Below are 23,229 nucleotides of genomic sequence, written 5' to 3' on the forward strand. Positions count from 1 at the left end.
GTACATTATTAAATAAACCTGTACACTAGTCAACATATTCATTGACAGGAAGGTTTGAAAGGTATTGACTGACATTGGTTATTATTCTACTACTGTTCGACCTGATGTAGTAATGGTTCTAATGAAAGAAGAGAGATTGTATCAAAAAAAGTTTGGTTTAGTCTGTTTCGAATTCGCGCAAAGCTACAAGAGGGCTATCTGTGCTAGCCGTCCCTAATTTTGCAGTGTGAGACTAGAGAGAAGGCACCTTGTCGTTACCACCCACCGCCAACTCTTGGGCTACTGTCTTACCAACGAATAGTGAGATTGACTGTAACATTATAACGCCCCCCACGGCTGACAGGGAAGCATGTTTGGTGTGACGGTGAATCAGAAAAGTAAGAGGACAGATTGTTGTGAACTGAAAGAAATAACGTTCCACAAAAAAGAAAGATGGAAACCCGCTTCACTGTGAGAAGCTTCTTACCACAACAGGATCTTTGGTAATTAACATTGAGGAAGATTGTATTTTAGCAGTAGGCTTCATTGTTACGTTAATACAAAGTTATTATAAGTAGTTAAAGCAAATAATTATTTATATATAAACATTTTACAAACTTGTAAACAATAATCAGTCTTATTTGATCTGGAAGTTGATGTTTTATCGACGGTCCAAGTCTACAAGGCGCAAATTATTTTTATGTTGATACACAGATATATTTTACTTTATGGGAATGCCCGTCCGCTAGTACAGAAGTCTATGGATTTACAACACTAAAATTAGAGGTTCGATTCCTCTCGGTGCGCTCAGCAGATAGCCCAATGTAATTGTTCTATGAGAAAAACGCCCACACCCTTTATGGGAATGCAAGCTAGCTCTATACTTGTTTAGCCTAATGCGATTTAACAGAAGAAGATAGGTAGCTAATGCCCTCGTAAAAAATATTAACGTCCGAAGTTATCTGAAGTTGAACAGTTCGAAATGCTCGACATCTATGAAAGAGCCAGGCTAGTTTCTGTAGTTTTCCGATCAGTAAGATTTAATCACAGTTATAGCTTCCAAGGCGTGTAGTATACTGACTGTAACTGACCGATAACATTATTTACTGTCTCTTGACGCGTCGATTTATAAACAATTCTGGAAGGTTCAATTGACAACAATACTAGCAATCACATTGTTGATTCTTACGCTCCAGAATCTTCTACAAATCTAGAGAACCGGCAGAATTTGCGCTATACACATTAAATAATATGTGCCACATTGCATTGAACTAAAACAAACGCAGATATTAAAATAATAAATGTATAACAGTAACTCCATCACATCATGTAGAAACATGGACGCGAAATTAGACTTACCTCGAACGTATTAACAGTCTGAGTATGAAATCTATTCACATCACATGCAACTTACAACAGCTGAGGTTTATTCTCCCAGCAACAACAAAACGGCAATTATAATACTACCAAGGTGAAAACTATTCACACAGGGTTTTATTATTGACGACTTTAGATTTAGTGATTGAGAAATAGTTGGACCAAACATCTTAGCTTGTCCTCGGGGATTAGTGGCTGAAATGATTCTTGTAGATCTGACAAATAAAGATGTGCTTATTAAGGCTCGAATATTTAAAAAAAAATAACTAAACTCTAGTCAATTAGTCACGAAAAGTTGCTTGAAGTAGAGCTATAACAGTAGATCAATATCAAAGAACACTTGAAGTTGTCACCTCAGAAACAAGGTAAAAGCTTATTTCCTTTTTTTTTTTTTTCACACAAGAGAACTTGTCACCTCATTTACAGAAACTATATAACCAGAGCTATTAAAATATTACAACTGATAAACAACAAAGAGTACACAACTTGCTCATGGAATACCGAGTTTTCTTCTTCAGTGGATCTCATACCTTGGCCATACAAACAAAATGTCTCATAACAATTATATTAGAGATGCAACATAAAAGTATCAGCTGGCCAGACGAATCCATGTTGCGAAACAGGTTGAAGCTCTCGAAGAAATAAAAGCCAAGAAAGAACAAAGACTAATACAACTGAACTATAAACCTTAAGTCTCACCTGTTGCACTTATAAAGAAAAGGGTTAGGCCCACAAGATTTCATGTGGATTCTGAAAGGTGAATTAAGTCTAGTGAAGAATGCTCACTCAATTTCAAGGACTTATTCTAATTTTGATGAGTTATCTGGGTCACAATGTTTCTCATTATCGTGTCTAAAGAGTGCTTACTGGCAAGTGCAAGTCGGTAATGTAAAGTAAGAAAAGACTATTTTTTAGGGAAGGAGAAAAGTTATGGTAACTTCTTGTATTACCACTTTGGTTATGTAACTCACCAGTTGCATTTTAACGACTAACGGAACGTGTTTCTTCTGGTCTAATCTGCGATGTCGTCCTGATCGTTTTATATTGCATAATCACAGATATGGGAACACTCATTTATATTTGTGATGAGCTAAGAAAAGTATTTAATCGATTAAGAAAAGAGAACCTGAAGTTGAATCCCAAGAAGTGTAAATTGTTCTATCAACGGGTGAATTTACTGGAACATAGTCATAGAAGGGGAGTATATCAGACCTAATCAAGATGGGGTATTTCAAAGAACTGGTCACTGAAGAGTGTAGAACGTAAATGTATCTCGGAACGGCTGGTATGGGTATTAACACTGTTATTGATAAGGAGAGAATAACGTTTTGACCTTCCTAGGCCACCTTCATCTGGAAGGTTGAAACATTGTTCTCTCCTTACCAATAACAGTGGTAATACTTATACCAGCCGTTCTGAGATACACTTTTTATTTCAAGCCAGTTTCTCGTCATCAACAGTGTAGAAATTAACTGCAGGTGGTAAAATGATCGCTGAGCTGGACTCTTACTTTTACCATTTGGTGAAATCATCCTCAGACATTGTTCTCCCTTTACACAAACATTTAATAATTAATTTATTTTGTGAAATATCTTTTACAATATTATATTTTAAAACACCACATGTATATAACATATACTCTAAGTGAAAATGTTAGTTACACTTACCGCGTTTTTTTTTAAACAGTGTAACGTACTTCAGTGTCTTGCGTTATATAAATTCAGGGGTATTGACGGTAATACAATGTTTATATCAACCCGCAGTAAACAAAGGAACTTGAGCGCAGTAATAAATATTCTACTATCCCGACTAACTATTAAAAGTTTGATATTAAGTTATGAAAATAATTTCATATTAATGCTCAAAACATGAAATTAATTCTAAATATCGCGAAAAACAAAAAAGCACAAACAAAATAGTAAATAAAACAAACCAGAACAGAGATGGAATCAAAATATAATTTAAGTAGTATCGTTTGTTTTTGAATTTCGCACAAAGCTACTCGAGGGCTATGTGTGCTAGCCGTTCCTAATTTAGCAGTGTAAGACTAGAGGGAAGGCAGATAGTCATCACCACCCACCGCTAACTCTTAGGCTACTCTTTTACCAACAAATAGTGGGATTGACCGACATTATAACGTTCCACCACGGCTGAAAGGGCGAGCATATTTGGCGCGACCGGGATGCGAACCCGCGACCTACAGGTTACGAGTCGCACGCCTTAACACGCTTGGCCATGTCGGGCCCTTAAGTAGTATCAAAATTATTTAAAAAAAAAAAAAAACTGTTGCATTCTCAATTTGCCCCTGAAGCAAAAAGGTCCACCATTTGAAAGAGCTCGGGTTATAGTGTTTTTATTCGTTTCTATTAAGACTTCTTGAACCTATTGTTTTTCTAACATCATGATCATGTTGAGTAATATGTGTTTTCTATAGAACACAAAGAGAAAATAACTGACCAAACACATTGGGTAAAATCAGGTATTTTTTAAACAAAATACAGAGTGACCCAGCAGTAATTAATGGATTTAATGCAGTATTGGTGGTATATAAATTTTCATTTTTGTGGACTCGTTTGTAAATTACTAGGAGTCCCAAAACCAATGAAGTGATGAGTCTAAAACAACGAATGGATCCATGTTGAAATGTAATGGGTTTAAATTAAAGGATAGTTCTGAAATATGAAGGGCCCATTAATAGTTATTTGGTTAATATCTGAGGAGATTAAAATCTAGTTCTGAAAACTTTAGTTTTCACTTGAAAGTTTTGTATAGATCTTCATCTAAGGTAGTTTTATTTTTCTAAGAGATGTGATGAATACAATTAATTTAATATAATTTAGGGGGAAGTCAAGATAACTATTTGAAAAATAGAGGTTTGTTTTGAGGGCCTTATTTTTATTGTGTTTTTAAAGTTTAGTAGATGAGATGGTTTGATTGGACCAAAAGGTCCCTTGTTGTCCTTAAATTTTATGTTAATGAAGAAAATACATTTTGAAAAGCAAAATTATACTTCATTTTTATTTTAGAAATATGAGTTTTTTGTGTGTGAAATTCTTTTGGGTATAAGATATTGATTTTTATTTATGTACATTATTATCAGAATTTTGCATCAGTTTACAGGTTTAGCATGTAGTTATAATGAGTAGAATAATATCAAACAGAAATATATAGAAAAATCTAGTTAGTTGTATGATTTAAATTATATTTTCACCTTTACTTGTCTCTCAAGTGGCTCCTTTGTAAATATGAGGGATTATAAAACATCTGGTTTTTTGACAACCCCAATAGGCAGAGCATAGGTAGCACATCGTGTAGTTTTGTGCTTAAGAAACAAATAATACTATTTAGTTGGTAAAATTACACATTCAAATTTTTGAACTAATCTGAATATAAAGTAGCAGTAATGTGCTAAGTGTGAGAATGAAATATATGCTGATATGTGTCGCATCTCTTTGACCCACAGTGTAACAGAAATAGTTTCATAGTCGCAGTCTTGTATAGGTTCTCCTTGTATTAGTTGGCCTTCCTGTGATCTCTATTTATATCAAGATCTATTGAGCTTTATTTTTAGTATCAGTTGGCATGTGACTGTAAGATTTGAACCACCTATTTTGTAGCTTGTGCTGTAAACGTGCAACTGACTTAACAGTTCTAACATATACAGGTAGCACTTCAGATTTTGGAACTCACCCTTTGATAATAATGTTTTCTGTTGTGATGTATATACACCCACAGTTTATCCAATCATCTATTTGTTAATAACAAATAAAGTATATAAGAGGTGGAATAAAGTAATCAGGATGTAAATAATTCTGAGATTTGATTTTAATTATCTGTAAAATCCTATTTTTAAGACATGAGTGCAAGGCTAAGAAAGGTATTGTTCTTTTGAGGCATGATGGGATACTGTTTGAAATAATGGAGGCTAGTGTCTGTTACAATAGGTAAACATCAAGTAGCAGAGAACAGAAGTTGTTGAATTAGCTGCAGGTTTGCTCCATTGGTTTTACATGTACAACTGTAAGACTGATTTACAAGAAAATAACATTTTGATTTAGCATTATATGTGTATATGTATTTAAAAATACATTCTTAAGAGAAATGTGTTATCTGAGGAGAATTTTACACCTGGTTGCATGGTTAGGAAATTTAAGTATTTACTATGTGCTTGTAGGTTTTTAATTACTTCTAATTTCAAATTGTTTTCCACTTTTACCAAGATATATATTCTTTTAAACTAAAATAATTTTGTGTTTTTATTTATCACTTAGCTTGTGAAGTAATAACATTAGCACTTTATTATTAATAAAGGTAGTATATTAACATGTTAGTGAACATTGGAAACCTAGACTTTATATAATATTATAATTATTATTACAGGTGTGACTCGTCTGTAATGGCATTGTTTGCACATTCTTGTGACACCTTTGTTGCTTTGCCACCAGCAACAATCAACGGATTTATTGTATTTGGAAAAAATTCTGACAGACCATCAGAAGAAGTCCAAGAGGTTGTTTATGTTAAGGCTACTGACCATCCTGCTGGATCTAAAGTTCAGGTTTGTTGACCTGCCATAAATTTATTGATAATCTTGGGATAGCGTACACTGTGACTGAACAAGGTTTTATATGAATAACGCACATGTGGAATATAAAATTTATTGCTACTTCAAAGCTGGTAGTTATAACTAAACCAAGAGTTTGGTGTCGTAGGGTTAATGCAGCTTGGGTGTTATGAAAGTGAGCAAAAAAAAAAATTATTTTGACTCGATAACCAACAACCTGACTTTTTTCTACCTACTGAATAAATACAGTCAAATCATATTCTTTACAGTATGTTGATAATATTAGTTAAATTGAATGTCTTATGCTATTGAAAATACTTGTAATTTGTAAATAATGAGATTACAATCTGTGTGAGAGACCGTTTTGAGTTGACCCTAAGCTAACCTCTTTCCTCACATCACTATTGTCTTCAAAGACACAAGGGTTTTGCAAGGTATTTTAAAGAAAAAAGTACATTTTACAAGGTATAAAATACAGTAGTTGGTGGTGGAGGTATAAGTGTAAGATTTTCTTTTTCATAGTGCACTTATATTGAGATAGACCAAGCTGAACACACTCATGCTGTCATCCTGAGTAAGCCTGCATGGATGTGGGGTGCTGAAATGGGTAGTAATGAACATGGAGTCTGTATTGGTAATGAAGCAGTATGGACAAAATTAAATGGACCACAAGACCATGAAGAAAAACTTCTGGGAATGGACCTATTAAGGTATGATAGTTAGTTTTGTAATTTCACTAGTGTATCAGTCTCCAAATATTGTTGATAAAAACAATTAATATAACCTGATAAAAAAACGTATACTTAGTATTGTGCAACAACTTTTTTTGTTGCATAAGATTGAAAGTTTGGTTAGGAAGACATTAAAAACATGAAATCATATTTAAGGAAATACAAACTTCTGAGAATAGATATTCAATATTAAAAGATATCAATAATTAACATTTAGAAGTTATTTACTTTGAAGATAAAATTCTTAATGGCTCATCCTTGACTTAAATTTTGTTTTATTGCAAAAGATGATTACAGAACGATCATAAAAGTGTTTTCAGCCAGAATAATCCCAGTGGCACAGTAAGTTTCAAGAAATATTTAGAAGTCTTTCAAAAGCTAATTGAAACTTATGATTTATTTAGTCTAATTCTGATTTGTAAGAAGGGTATAAAAATCTGGTGAAGATTTTACAAGCTTTAGTTTCTGCAATGTAAAATTTATTTAGTTTCTAATACTTTAAATTTTTCTTCTGCTATAGTTGTGAGTTATATCAAACTTGAAGTGTGGTTTTAATGACTAAATCATGAATGCTCTTTAGATGCAGAAACTGCTTTGTGTTCAGTAAAATATTGATATAACTATCCATTTCTAAAGACCTCTAGGTTTATAGTGTGAAAGATTTTGTATTAACAAGAATGTGAAGGATCCATTTTAATGATATAATGAAGATCAGTTTTTACATTCCCAGTTTTCTCTTCTGTAGACAAGAAGAAGCTCATGTATTTGCTTGTAAGATTTCAAAACATACTTTTTTATCTTGTTGACTGCCAATTTGCTGCATAGTATATGATCTGCCTGTGCCAGTTGGATGTGAGTGTGCCTTGTATGTTGTATAGCTTGCAAAACTTCAATGTGTATTTAGAACAGCTGCAGTCAAATGGTTAAAAATTATAGAATTCATGTGTGAAACAGTAAATTTTTTTCCAGTTCTTACTGGGTGTTAAAAATATGAATTATATATTTGCTTTAAGGATCAAACATTTTCTAAAATCATACAAGTATTAGTTGCGTGTATTAGAATAAAAACGTCACCAAATTAAAGTAATAAAGCCTGTATTTTGTAACATAGTATTGTTAAGAGGATAAAGTATTATTATTGTTGTTTTTAAATAAATATTTATGGATGATAAGTATTCAACACTTATTCTTTAGGCTTGGTTTGGAGAGGGCTACATCAGCACGTGAAGCTTTAGACATTATTACAGAACTACTAGAAAGACATGGACAAGGAGGTCCGTGTTCTGACATCATACCCTCCATGACCTACCATAACAGTTTTATCATCACCGATCGACAAGAGGCTTGGGTATTAGAAACTGTTGACAGATTCTGGGCTGCAGAACACATTACAAGTAAGCCTTTTTAAGTTGAAATTTATTAAAACCACCAGGGATTGTTCCATACTTACATTTTGTGTTTTATTTGTGATGTTTCATTTGCTACAAAGAATTGTACTAGTTGTGACGTTTTCTTCTGAGAAAAGTGATGTTGATTCAGTTTATTAAGTTTATTATTTTTGGTAATTCTGTTTTGTATTTTTGTTGTTTTTTTTATCTATCTGCTTGTCTTATGTCTTCCTTATGTATCTGTTACCAAACAAGACATAACTAATTATCATTAACTCGCTAATCTTCACTCTTGTAACTAGGTGGAGTGAGAAATATTTCCAACCACCTTTCTATTGGTAAGAAAATAGATCTCATGAGTAAGAAACTGGAAGAAAATGCCTTCCATAAAGGAGTGTGGGATCCCAGTAAGGGTAGTTTTGACTTTACTCGAGCATTTGGGGAAGGTGCTACAGATAGACGATATAAATGTGGATATAAACTTCTGACAGAACTGTCTGTAAATGGTGAGTTTTAGAGTGAAAATTTTATTTTATTTTGATTTATAAATTATGAGTTATAGAATAGAAAAGTTATAAGCTCAGCAACAGCCTTGTTTAGGTCTCAGCAGATATGGTTTAAATGCCCTATAACATACTGATTGTTTTTCATTTCAATCTAAACCAGAATTATATGCAAATGTTTTATAAAGAAGATATTAATTTGTTGATTGTTTAACGAAATTAGTACTATACTGTGATGTCTGAGGTACTGAATGTCAGTGTTATAAAAATATGAATTTCTATATGTGTAAGTTAGGTGTAATATTTACATAAAGTAAATTAAGAGTATGTCTCAGTGTTAAAATATTTGTCATCAAATTTATGTGATACAGCAAATTAGAAAGTGTTTTAAAAACATCCACTTGTTTTATGAGCATGAATGAAACTTACACCTTCAGTATGCCCCCATAGAAGAAAGGTCCACTGTTCAAAAGCTCTTAGGTTATAGGATTTTTATTTCATTCCTGTCAAGACTTTCTGAACCTACATGTTTTCCTAACATCATGATTGTGGTAGTTTTAAAATTCTGTGAAAAAAACAGACAAAAACTGAAATTACTAATCCAAAGAAAATGTGGCACAGATGAAATGAACCAAGATTAAATCTATTGAATACCTTAATTATACACAGGCTTCACTTAATTTAAACTGTTTTTAATCTAAATATTTCATCTGTACCACATCTTCATTTCCTTGTCTTGCATATATGGCCCAGCATAGCCAGGTGGCTCAGACATTCAACTTGTAATCCGAGGGTCACAGGTTTGAATCCATGTCACACCAAACATGCTCACCCTTTCAGCTGTGAGGGCATTATAATGTGATGGTTAATCCAATTATTCGTTGGTAAAAGAGTAGCCCAAGAGTTGGAGGTGGGTGGTGATGACTAGCTGCCTTCCCTCTAGTCTTTCACACTGCTAAATTAGGGACGGCTGGCATGAGATAGTTTTTTTGTAGCTTTGTACGAAATTCAAAACAAACCAAATTTGTATATCCAATAGAAAAGGTTTTTATTTTTCATGTTTCTTAAGGGTATAGTGCATGAAAATAGTAAAAAAACAATAAAATTGTGAGAACTTGTTGTACTTAAATGTAGGTTTAGGTTTAAAAGACCTTGATAATGCAGTGCATACAATACACAGCAAAAATATTACTCAGTATAAAAGGAATTTGCTGAAACATGTGGTAAATCAGATTTTGTGTGTATGTTTAAGGAGGATTTAGAGAAAAGGACATGTTTACAATATTACGTGATGTGGACAGCGGCATCTGTATGTCTTCTGGATTTTTTGTTTCCACTGGCAGTCAGGTATTTTATGTTTTATATCTTATTTAAAGCTGGTAACAATGTAAGTTATGTTGTTTTTGCCATTTACCTAAGTACTAGATATTTTATTTTTTAACCTCAAGAACTATAGAGGTTCAAAATAATTCAATTTACTATTTCATGAGAAATTGCTTGATATTTGAAAACAAATTAAGGTTATCTTTAGTAGAAGCAGTGATGAATTCTGTTTATAATTTTTCAAAAATGTTTTAACAATAAATGTTTTCTAAATCTTCTGGAACTATTTTTTCACTTTGTGGAGTGATCAATGCAAGGCCTTAACACAGTAGTAAGTTTCATGAAACTGTTTTGTTTCACTAATTACTCTACACATGTCTCTAGAGACACAATTTATTTATTATGGAGAACTAATGATAATTGTGTGGATGAAAATAATTTAATCACTAGATCTAATGGTGAGGTCAGGGCTTGCAGAGGGAAACTAATCTGTCTTTCTTGTACAAAAATAAAAATGTTTATAAAGTTTGTAATGTCCTCTCAAGTTTCTTGGCTACTGTTAAGTTTACTGTTTCTAAAAAACCACTACTTATTGGTTGAGTACAAATAGTTCAGTTTGCTGTGTCTCAGTTACTAACTTAAGATATCACAGAGACATTGACACAAATGGAAACAATTCTATGTTTGTACTGGTACATTAATTGTTCATAGAGTGCAGTGTGTAAAAAATTATATCAGCCATTGTAGTGCATAAAACACAATGTATATACACACATTAAATGTTGTATATCAAAACATGAAGAGATCATGTTGTATAATTTTTTATTGAAATTTAAATAGATAATTTTATTTAAGCATATTGCATACTATTTAAACATTTGCTGAAATTAATAAGAAATGCTTAAAATGCAGAAGTAAGATATTTATGTTGCTATTTTAAAGAGAAAATGTGTAAAAATAGTCATAAAAGTATGTTGAGTAATCTGAAATCGTGGACATTTTACAGTTTATTTCATTATATAGGTGTCAACAAGCATCTAAGCTCTCACTTATCAAATAGTGTAGGATAATAGTGCACACACTTCTCTAATATACTACCTCTTTTCTAAACATGCAGTTCTCGTATCCTCCTGTAATAGATATAACCTATTATTGTATATTATGTACGTGTCATTTTCCACAGTTAGTTGTTGTTGTTATGTTACTTAATGGTAATAAAAAATGTTCATGGTAGTTTTTTAAAATAGATTTAGTATTTAATTCATTTTTTTGGATATATTTATAAATCTCTTACTGACTTTCCATTTCCCCTTGAAAGGGTGGATCCCATATTTCTGTGTTTAAGTCTGGAGGGTCATGGGAAGCTTTGAAAAATGGTGTAAAATTAGAACGAGGTAGTTCATGCATCATTAAACTGTAACTGTGATGCCAGAATTTGGTTCTTGTACATTTTATTTTTATGTCCATGTTTCTGTCATATTTTTAACATTTGATTATTTTTTAATGTGAATCATTTGATAGTTTCTTGTTGTGGGTAAACAAACTTGCTACAGCACACAGAAATGCCTCTTTTGACCAGGAGTTCTTGGTATTTCCTGTATACAAGAATAAAAAAAATATTGAATGGTTAAGTGTGCCAGTCTCTTGTATGTTGGTTTTTCTTTAACATTAATTTAAATATATATATATTTGGAAAATGAAAGTTTTTTTTTCACTAAAATTTCCTAAAGCCACGTGTGTAATTATATGTCACTCAGAGTTCAGATAAAAATGAAGCAGTACCTTGAATTTTATATAGGTCATTGATTTGTAATTTAAATAAGTGTATTTTTCTTGTGAATTTTATAGAAAAATGATAATTCAGGGCAAATGTTTTAAAATGTAGCTCCTTTTTTGTTGGATAGGAATGTGTTTAATATATATCTGTTTCATAAACATTAATGGTTTGTGCACCATTATAATTTTATACTGAGATCCATGCTCCAAAAAACCTTTCATTTTTATTTTTAAGATTTAAAATCAAGTTAACTATTTATAGTTATATTTCACTTATGTCAGTATTGACTTACGTTATTAAAATACTCATATCCATTGATATCTTAGCTAAATTTAAGTCTCTTTTTTAAATATTCCCTTAGCTCAGATTAGTAATATTTCTTTCATTTCACACAATATGGGTTTAATGATATATCTGACATAACACTTACTTCTAATATTGATTTCAGACTTATATTTGTCTTTTAGGTTTCTGTACTGACACCACCTGATTCACATTTACCTTGTTGTCATTGGTTCACAGCAACACCTGATCCTATGAATTCTATGTTTAAGCCCTTTATATTTTGTCCAGATCCTGTTATTTCAGAAGATACTGTTTCCCCCCACTTTTCCTTTAAGTAAAGACCCTGCAAAGGTAATTTTTTGTTGTTTCTAACAACATTATAGATAAAATTTCTACATGGAAGTTAAATTTTATAAAACAAAAGTATTAACTAATACAGGTAATACATTTTTTTTAAACCATATTTGTTTACTATTGTAAAACAAATATATTTTGCTACATGTGGTTAAAATGTAACAAAATATCTTCGTTGTGCAATAATAAATAAATATAATTTGAACGGCGTATTATTTATTTTGCCTTACCTGAATGAAATATACAAATAACCCAATTAAAGTATTAATGTTACATGTTTGTAGAAATATTTAATCGGTCAACATTGTGACAAAGCTGCATGGTTCATGATTTAAAGTGATATTAGTAATTTGAACTTTGAAACTTTTGACACAATTTTGAGAATGGTTTATGTCCCTAACATGCTTTTTTTGCACAACTCAGCACTTCGACTGAATATATAAACTGGGACACATTTTTATATTTTATTCTTGCAGTTACTTTATCTGAAACTCATTTGTGGCTGTTATAACCTGCTGTGAGTTTAAGGTTAAAATGTTGTATGATATAAGAATTGATCTAAGCACCATATTCAGTAACTAAGATTGAAAATCCAATAAATAAATCATATATATATAACTGGACTTGCTGGTTGACACTTTCCAAGACATGATCCAATTTCCCACTTTTTAATCGATGATAAAGCAAAACATATTTCATGTGTCGCTTTTGACACATACATTGCACTTTAATCTCCAAATTCATGAATAGTGGATTTTTATTTATTTAGAATATTTTTCATAATTTGAGATGTATATGTGTATAGATATTTATGTATGCAGATTGATTTTTACCATATGAATTATAAACTATATTAAACTAGTTTTTTTAATTGTTATAGTAATAAAAGAAGCCATGAATAACACCAATTAAATTTTTTTATTCTTTTTAATTGTTATTTAATACAAAACCATCCAGTATTTTGTTTTACTGGATATTTATTTCTTGTTAACTCTGATTAGATTGGCTTTTGAAACTTTTCTTCGTAATAAAAATAACATGAACTCAATTTTTATGGATAAAGAAACTTCAAAATGACATCTGATTAGTTTTTTATACTGAATTCATCTGATAACAGAAACTTAATGTACAAGTATATGGGGAGAACTGAAACTAAACATACAATGTTATTGCATTATCAGTGATTTCTTATGTAGTTTTAATTCATGAAATGTATTTTTTCATTAGCTTATGTACTGATAAAACTTCGTAGAATGGATGGCAACTGCCTGTTGTGGAGACACAAGTGTAGAGAATGATGTTTCGAAAGCCTTCTGCCTTTTGTCTTCAAGTCAGTGTGTGTGTAGGTGCTGCAGGTCTTTTATAGTGTCCTGGTGGATTGTGGAGAGCATGTTGTGATTAGTTGGATTATCACTGTTTCTGATAATCAGCACCTGCACACACACTGACTTGAAGATAAAAGGCAGAAGACTCTCGAAATGTCGTCTTCTACCCTTGTGTCTCCACAACAGACAGTTGCCATCCATTCTACAAAGTTTCATCATGAATACTCTGCCTAAACAATCTATCAAAGTGTTCGTACTGTTTCTGCCTCATACTTTAGGAACTATCCTTATCTTTTCTACAAGAGAACTATAATAAGATAAGGCTAAGTGTGATACGACCATTGAACCGATTCACAATTGACAATAAACATTGGGACTTGCATCACTAAATAAATTCCTGGATTCAGTTCCCTGTGGTGGACAGAGTTGCTTTGTGTTAAACAATACTAGTATGTAGGATTTCTAGCCATGTTTCACAATTTTGTTTTTGAATTAATGTATCTAATTTAGAGATATTTTTACAGATTTATTCATTTTGAAAGTAAAATATTTGTCTGGAAAATAAATATTTGCTTGTCGTTCACAACATTATCACTTCATTTATGAACATTTTAAATGTATAGAAACATAAGTGCTGATGTACTAGGTTTGTTAACTTACATTCATATTACCAGTTGAAAGCTATTTATTAAACCCAAAATATGCAGAAAACATAGTACAAATTTGAGTTAGTACTATATCTATACATATTTCATCGTTCGAATTGATACAGGAGGTTGTGGTGCTCAAAATGATGAAAAAAATCGAATTTTATTTTTAAATGAGAATTTAGCTTCTATACTTGAAGTAAACATTTTAAGACAGCTTGTGATATGTTTGTCTTGGGCACCATTCTTCATTTGTATTATGCTGTCGGGTAAAGTTCTGTGTAATTCACAAGATACAATCACATTTTCTACAAATAAGCTACAAATTTTAATTTTTTTATTTTCAAGTTAATTTTATTATTTCAATCTTCTAATGTGTATTTATCTTATATTTACTAAAATTGCATAAGTGTCTTGTTTGTTTCCTACTTATATCTTCTTTAAAACACTTTCATTTTTAAATGGAATTCTTCTTGTTTAAAACTAAATTTTTTTCTCCCTTTTAATCTGCACTTACCAGTTACTAATTGCTGTTAAAGTCTTTAAGGTAGAGGCAGAGGAATGACATGTAATGTTACAATATAAAATGAAGCCTTACAGCTAGATAAACAAATGGGAAACTTCCATTGGGCTCATGCATCACCTTTACTTTTATTTTTAGCATAAATGAGCTCTTATCCAGTGGTATTGATTCTAGCAGGACTATATTACAAAGTTAAAGATTGGACAGTGAGTGTTATCATAAATCATTTTAATTTGTAAACATTATATTGTAGGAGCCAAGAAATGTGTGATTGAAACACTGAATGATTAAATGTGTGTTTTATTGTTTGTAGCATTTTGAATATTCCATATATGAACTGATAAAAAAAAAAGATTTTTATGTTCTTACTGCTATGGCTTAAAATTATATTTAATATAAACGTGTTTATAAAACACTCTTAAACTTTATATAGTCTATATAATGTTTATATATATATTCTTCCTAAAGTTTGGTTGGTACTGAAACTTTAATGGACTCCTACTGTTATCGGAAGCAGTGCAATTATGTGTGGGTATTAATTTAAAAATGTTCGTTACTCTACATATGGCTGAGATTTTGTGAATTAAAATGTATTTATATACATGATTTTAGCTTGAGATTTAGTGGAACTTGCATGGCCTCTTAGAAATCTAACCAGTGTTTTATCTACCAGTATAATAAATGTGAAAAAAACAAAATAGACTTCTTCAATGGGCAAACTATAATAGTAAAAGAAACTAAGAATATTATAACAGGATCTTTATTCTCTCACTGTTTGAGCTATAGTTGTCTTCAGGAGTATGTACTGTACTGTTTTACAAGGATATGTTACATAAATTTTCACAGATTAGGTTCCTGGTAGCTGCACCATGTTGCTCCCTGATTGGTTCATTATCATTGTCTTTTGACCAATCAGCATTCTGCTTTCATCTCACTAGACTAGCTGCTGTTTCTGCTTACCTGTAGTCTCTCACTGTAGTGTTTATATTCTCTTCTAAAAAGATGTAAACAGCTTTTCTAGGTTTCCTTTGTTGTTTCCATTTCTTTACTGACAATTCAAGTTTTCTTTCATCTTTGTTTTTTCTACTTGTATTACTAGAACCTTTTTGTACTGTGTTTTCTGACATCTGCTTTGTTACTCTGGTTGCCAGGCCTCTATTAATTTCATCTGTATAAACTTACTGAATCCACCACATAAACTACGTTGCTGTCTGTTGGCCTTTACTTCTCTTCCCATTCCTGTTTTTGTTACTATATCTGTGATTGTTTCTGTTGATGGAACTTGTATCCTGGGCACTGGGGACCACTATGAACTTCTTGTTTCTCTCATCCTGTCTGCTGCTGTTATTTCTTTCCATGATGTTCGTCTCCTTCTCTTTTAGCCTTATAAGAATACCTGTAGGGTACTGTAGCTTCTATTATGTGTTTGGTTTCTTGATTTAAGAATTTGGTACTGTGCATGTGTAACACACTCATGAAAATGCCCAGTGCTATACCTTTTTCACTTTGTTGTTATGTGCTGAGCAGAAGTATATGAAACCATAATCAGTGATGTCGAGAAACCCACTTGTTGAGAAATTTATATGCAAAAACGGCTCGTTTGGGTTGAGAAAATATTTTACATAGAAGGTCGAAACGTTGTTTGCTCTTCTATGTAAAATATTTTCTCAACCCAAACAACCGTTTTTGCATATAAATATATGAAACCATATCTGTTTGTCACTTTTTCTAAATGTGGAGAATCTTGATCTCTCACCATTTGTAAGTGGAAGGAAACTAAAACTGTCACCAAGGAGATGGAAAAACTACAAAGGAAAGCTATACAACTGCTCACATTATTAGAAAAAATATAAACACCATAATGAGAGACTACAAGTGGGCAGAAACAGGAACTAGTCTAGTGAAACAAGAGCAGGATGCTGATTGGTCAGGTGGTGGTCAATAGATGACAATAGTGAACCAATCAGGGAGTGGCATGGTGCAGCAACCAGGAACATAATCTGAAAAAATATGTATATATATCCTTGTGAGGCACTACAGTGTCACGATCTCCTGAAGACAACTTGTAGTTGAAACATTGACAGAATAAAGATTCTGTTAGAACACTATCAGTCTCATTGTTACCTTATTATCTAAATTGCAGTATCTTAATTTAAATATTTTTTTCCTTTATACTCTAGTTTGAGGTATGTTTTGAAGTTTTTATTATCCTTTATCACTAGATTAAAGGTACAATGGTGGTAATAAGCTAGAATTACGAGGAAAAGTTGTGTATAAATATGTCGTTCACAAATGACTGAATGTCTAAAAAACTATAATTTTGACTGGAAAGTCAGGAGACAAGTTTTATAAAACAAAATGTGACCACTGATATGTTTTTTCCTTGTAGATAGAGCCTCGTTTTCAGATGTCTGTTGATCGTTCCCATGCTCTCTTCAGAATTCACAAGACAGTTTACTTGTATATGAATGATGAAGGAGACACAAAAGGAAGAGAAATAAAAAATGCTATTGGTAAATTGGAAGAAGACTATGTTTCAACAGTGGAACAGCTTCTTACTGGTATTAGTCCAGAAAATAGTATGAAAGTGAAGAACATTTTCAGAAATGCTGTGGATAGTGAAATAAGAATTTATAGCTCATTTCTGGAAGAATAGTGCATATTTTAATACCTAAGTTTAATAAATGTGACTAGAGAATAATTAGGAATGATAACTTTACAATTTTTGGAGGATTGTTTGCAAACTTTTCAATGTTGGTCAGTGAAGAGGGGTTTTTGGGGACTGGGGGCTAATATTTTATTGTCTATTTTCTGTTCCAATAACATGCTAAAAAATAAAACATCCTCAGAGTTGACCTTTTATAAAATGCATGCCACAATACTTCACTCTTACTCAACAAAGACATGCTATCCACATTTTGATACATTTGTGTACAATTTCTGTAGTGTTTAACTAATTTGGATCTAGTTAAAATATTTTCCCAGTATTAAGAAAGATGGTATGTTCACAACTTGGATTTTTCTGAGCAAAATTCATTGAAAATATACAGCTAAAGTTTAAAATTGGAATGGATTTAAAAAGTAGTTAAAATTATCAAACAGTGCACAGTGTAGTGAGGACTAGAGAAGTTGATGGTTTAGTTAAAACAAGTTCAAATGGGATTGGTTGGAAACAGAAAGTATGTGAGTGATGTAATTGAACCTGGAAGAATTGATTAAGAGTTGATTTACCAAAAAGGGCATTTTGCACAAAGTGCAATAATAAACTTATAAACTAGTCCCATGGGGTTGCTATAAGAATTTCATGCACAGAAATATTAAAATTCACATCTGTCAAATGACTAACCAAATTTGGTTAAAAGTAAAATTTAAGAGCATGATATCTGTCAAATGTATGAAGAAAAAAAAAAAAAAAAGTGGAGAGTGTCCATCAGAGAGGTTTAAATTTCTTAAGGGGCAGCAGCATGCTGTCAGCCACCCCTAGCATGCTTTTAATACCTTTAGTGCATTAGACTCATAATAGTTAACTTTCTTTCTTTGTTAATTGTGATTTGTAAAAAATCTGTGAATATTTAGTTTGTTTACAATTCTAATGTTGATGTTCATTCAGTAAGCTCTTACAAATCATTATTTCAACACATACAGTGATTTTAAAATTGTTTAGTCAGTGAAAATTTTCATAAGAAAGATGTGTAGCTCAGAGTGTCTTCCTGATCACACAGTGCTAATCAGTGATCCTCTGCAAGATTATTATGACTGGAATTGTGGGTTTACACGTTGTGTAAGTAATATTTTTGTTGCATTGTTATATATTTTTATTAAGTTTTGAAATTTTTGCATTAAATAACTCAATCTAGTCACAGATAGATCTGAAAATATATTAAAAGATTTCCCCTTTTTACATATTTTTAAATTTAGTAGAACAGAAGTAATGTACTTTTTAGTGTGAATGCAGAGGTGATAATTAACTTCTAAATGTGTGAAATGTTGATATATCATTGGGATTAATGTCTCAGAAACAAATTGTGAGGAAATACAGCCATGAAGTTTTGAACTTGTTGTGCCCCAATTTGAGCCGTTCTTACTGTCATATTTGCTTTTTTTCACTTTAATGAGTAATGTTACACCATAAAATATCAGTCATGCATGAACTAATTCACTGCATTGTTTGGTTTGCAAAGAACTAGGAGGTGATTGTAGTGCAGCATGGTTACAGAGACCACTTACAGGAAAAAATATAGGGGTATCTTAAGGATATCATGTATCACACACCTATAGGGAAACATCATGATAATGGATATCAACACTACTGTAATTGTGGAGAAGTTGCAGTGAATGTGAATTGTAATTGAATATTGGTTAAACATGCCAAGAGTCACTAATGGTGTACATGTAATAAGCCACTTGATATGTCAGTAAAACTCTTTGAGTTGGGCTACAAGGTGTTGAAAACTATGTGGCTGTATTTCCTTAGTTAGTTAATTCATAATTTTTACAATAGGATGATAATTTTGGACCACTCCATATAATAAAAGACTCTTGTCACTTTGGGATTGTTGTCTTGGCAAAATATATAAAATGCCTCCAGTCATAGTTTTGTAGAGATTGGAGAATATCTTGCTTTAGATATCTAATTTTATTAAAGTCAGAGAACTGTGACTCATTGGTTTATAGCAATGGTACAGCATACCTTCAATTTACATCTAGTCTGTTGCCATTTAGCAAAGTAAAGTCTATATCCACTGGTATGAGTTGAGGTCCTACTTGGGGGACATAGTATGTTACAAGATCTGTCAATATCCTTTGTCATCCAAGAAGTCAACCTCTTGCTCTTGTACATTCACAGGTTACTGTCAAGCTTCACCTAGTATTGAGAGGGCTGGGCCAGACACAAAACCCTTCAGTGCAAACTGTTTGCCATGCTCCCCAGGTCAGTGTTCAGGCCTAGCATAGGGGCTTGACCTAAAGTAAGCTGTTAAAGAAATATAGGGTGTTTTTTTTTTTTTATATCATCTCCAAAGTATTGTGAATAACCTTTCAAACAGAATTTTGAAAAACTGAAACTATGAATATTTTATTCATTCATAGTTTATCATTTGGTGCTTACTACAGTTTTGATTTATGTCAAGTTTTACAGCTACATATATAAATTAGATTATCTTATGGGTCTTTTGTGTCATTTTCTCATTGTAGCTATAAATTTACAGAAAACGTCTGATCCCTCAAGCCAAGTGGGTGTGTATTTGTTAATTGTAACCAGGTTTATACACATACACGCCCCACTGACACAGTGTGCGGACTTACAACGTGGTGAGCAGAGCACAGATAACCAGTTGTGTAACATTGTGCTTAATTACAAACAAACAAATATACACAGACACACACGTATAAATATTTTTATCTTTATCTCAAGATAGCTTAATACGATGTAGCCAACATTTAAAGAATATTTTTGTTATAAATTACTCCCTCTTTGTGTTTGTTGGTGACAACGTTTTGGTTTTCATACTGAGTTTTTCATGTCTGAAGAGTTGTTTTCTCATACGAGTTGTGAACTTCGGTGCTGCTATAGGATTACTTTATTTGCTAGTTTGTGTTAGGATGAATTAGCGGTGAGTTCATATAATTCTTTACTAGATGATTCCAAATTTGGTTACTGTTTACTTCATCATCACAGTCAAGGCTTGGTCTTTTCACTTTAATTCTAAGGACTTCTTTAATTTTCTTGAGTTTCCAGTTTAATTTGTTATGTACGCTTTTGTTATTCTCCCATTCAGTCTTCTTTCCTGTGTTGTAACAACGTTTACCGATGGTTGATGTAAGTCTTGAAGAACTGAAAACATTAATTAGACATCTGGTTATTTATAATGGAAGATGTATGTCATATAATACGAAGTATTACAATTATAACTAACAGACCAAAACTTGTAAGAGAGAAAAATTACTTCCAAAGGATGATAGAAAAGGAGAACTGTTATAAACATAGGCGCTATGTCTGAGGCTGTGACGAATCAACGGGTGTTAATAAAATCAGGATATAATGCTCTTAGAATGTAATCCAGAGCTGAAACAGACCCTAAAAACAACAAAGGGATAACTAGATTGTAGAAAACGGGAACAAAAGACATAAGAAACGAAATTCAACTGAAAATGTTCCCAGTTAAAACAAGGAGTAGTACATTATTAAAGAAACCTGTACACTAGTCAACATATTCATTGACAGGAAGGTTTGAAAGGTATTGACTGACATTGGTTATTATTCTGCTACTGTTCGACCTGATGTAGTAATGGTTCTAATGAAAGAAGAGAGATTGTATCAAAAAAAGTTTGGTTTAGTCTGTTTCGAATTCGCGCAAAGCTACAAGAGGGCTATCTATGCTAGCCGTCCCTAATTTTGCAGTGTGAGACTAGAGAGAAGGCACCTTGTCGTTACCACCCACCGCCAACTCTTGGGCTACTGTCTTACCAACGAATAGTGAGATTGACTGTAACATTATAACGCCCCCACGGCTGACAGGGAAGCATGTTTGGTGCGACGGTGAATCAGAAAAGTAAGAGGACAGATTGTTGTGAACTGAAAGAAATAATAACGTTCCACAAAAAAGAAAGATGGAAACCCGCTTCACTGTGAGAAGCTTGTTACCACAACAGGATCTTTGGTAATTAACATTGAGAAAGATTGTATTTTGCCAAAAACAAAACAAAAAACGAGTCTCCGATTTATTATGTTACGTTTTACGATTTCTAACAACCAGAATTTGAATTTAGAAGTTAATTAAATGGCGATATGTATTAAATTTAACATACTTTCTAAAGCGATTGATACACATAAGGTTAATATACAAAAAATACGATTTATAATGAAAGTTATTATAAGTAGTTAAAGCAAATAATTATTTATATATAAACATTTTACAAACTTGTAAACAATAATCAGTCTTATTTGATCTGGAAGTTGATGTTTTATCGACGGTCCAAGTCTACAAGGCGCAAATTATTTTTATGTTGATACACAGATATATTTTACTTTATGAGAATGCCCGTCCGCTAGTACAGAAGTCTATGGATTTACAACACTAAAATTAGAGGTTCGATTTCTCTCGGTGCGCTCAACAGATAGCCCAATGTAATTGTTCTATGAGAAAAAACGCCCACACCCTTTATGGGAATGCAAGCTAGCTCTATACTTGTTTAGCCTAATGCGATTTAACAGAAGAAGATAGGTAGCTAATGCCCTCGTAAAAATATTAACGTCCGAAGTTATCTGAAGTTGAACAGTTCGAAATGCTCGACATCTATGAAAGAGCCTGGCTAGAGTCTGTAGTTTTCCGATCAGTAAGATTTAATCACAGTTATAGCTTCCAAGGCGTGTAGTATACTGACTGTAACTGACCGATAACATTATTTACTGTCTCTTGACGCGTCGATTTATAAACAATTCTGGAAGGTTCAATTGACAACAATACTAGCAATCACATTGTTGATTCTTACGCTCCAGAATCTTCTACAAATCTAGAGAACCGGCAGAATTTGCGCTATACACATTAAACAATATATGCCACATTGCATTGAACTAAAACAAACGCATATATTAAAATAATAAATGTATAACAATAACTCCATCACATCATGTAGAAACATGGACGCGAAATTAGACTTACCTCGAACGTATTAACAGTCTGAGTATGAAATCTATTCACATCACATGCAACTTACAGTAGCTGAGGTTTATTCTCCCAGCAACAACAAAACGGCAATTATAATACTACCAAGGTGAAAACTATTCACACAGGGTTTTATTATTGACGACTTTAGATTTAGTGATTGAGAAATAGTTGGACCAAACATCTTAGCTTGTCCTCGGGGATTAGTGGCTGAAATGATTCTTGTAGATCTGACAAATAAAGATGTGCTCATTAAGGCTCGAATATTTAAAAAAAATATTAGTCACGAAAAGTTGCTTGAAGTAGAGCTATAACAGTAGATCAATATCAAAGAACACTTGAAGTTGTCACCCCAGAAACAAGGTAAAAGCTTATTTCCTTTTTTTTTTCACACAAGAGAACTTATCACCTCATTTACAGAAGCTATATAACCAGAGCTATTAAAATATTACAACTGATAAACAACAAAGAGTACACAACTTGCTCATGGAATACCGAGTTTTCTTCTTCAGTGGATCTCATACCTTGGCCATACAAACAAAATGTCTCATAACAATTATATTAGAGATGCAACATAAAAGTATCAGCTGGCCAGACGAATCCATGTTGCGAAACAGGTTGAAGCTCTCGAAGAAATAAAAGCCAAGAAAGAACAAAGACTAATACAACTGAACTATAAACCTTAAGTCTCACCTGTTGCACTTATAAAGAAAAGGGTTAGGCCCACAAGATTTCATGTGGATTCTGAAAGGTGAATTAAGTCTAGTGAAGAATGCTCACTCAATTTCA

At 32.3% G+C, this 23,229-nt stretch overlaps 1 protein-coding gene across 1 annotated transcript; it reads left to right on the forward strand.

The window, feature by feature from the left end:
* Positions 1-417: 417 nt before the first annotated feature.
* LOC143233608 (secernin-3-like) lies at positions 418-17,643 on the forward strand. Its single transcript, XM_076470001.1, is given in 9 exon segments — positions 418-482; positions 5,737-5,914; positions 6,443-6,630; positions 7,846-8,045; positions 8,342-8,545; positions 9,795-9,889; positions 12,110-12,244; positions 12,246-12,278; positions 17,166-17,643. Coding segments are annotated over 9 exon segments (1,350 nt in total). The 5' UTR covers positions 418-432; the 3' UTR covers positions 17,433-17,643.
* Positions 17,644-23,229: the final 5,586 nt, after the last annotated feature.

Source organism: Tachypleus tridentatus, chromosome 12 (assembly GCF_004210375.1).
Source record: "Tachypleus tridentatus isolate NWPU-2018 chromosome 12, ASM421037v1, whole genome shotgun sequence".
NCBI lineage: Eukaryota > Metazoa > Arthropoda > Merostomata > Xiphosura > Limulidae > Tachypleus > Tachypleus tridentatus.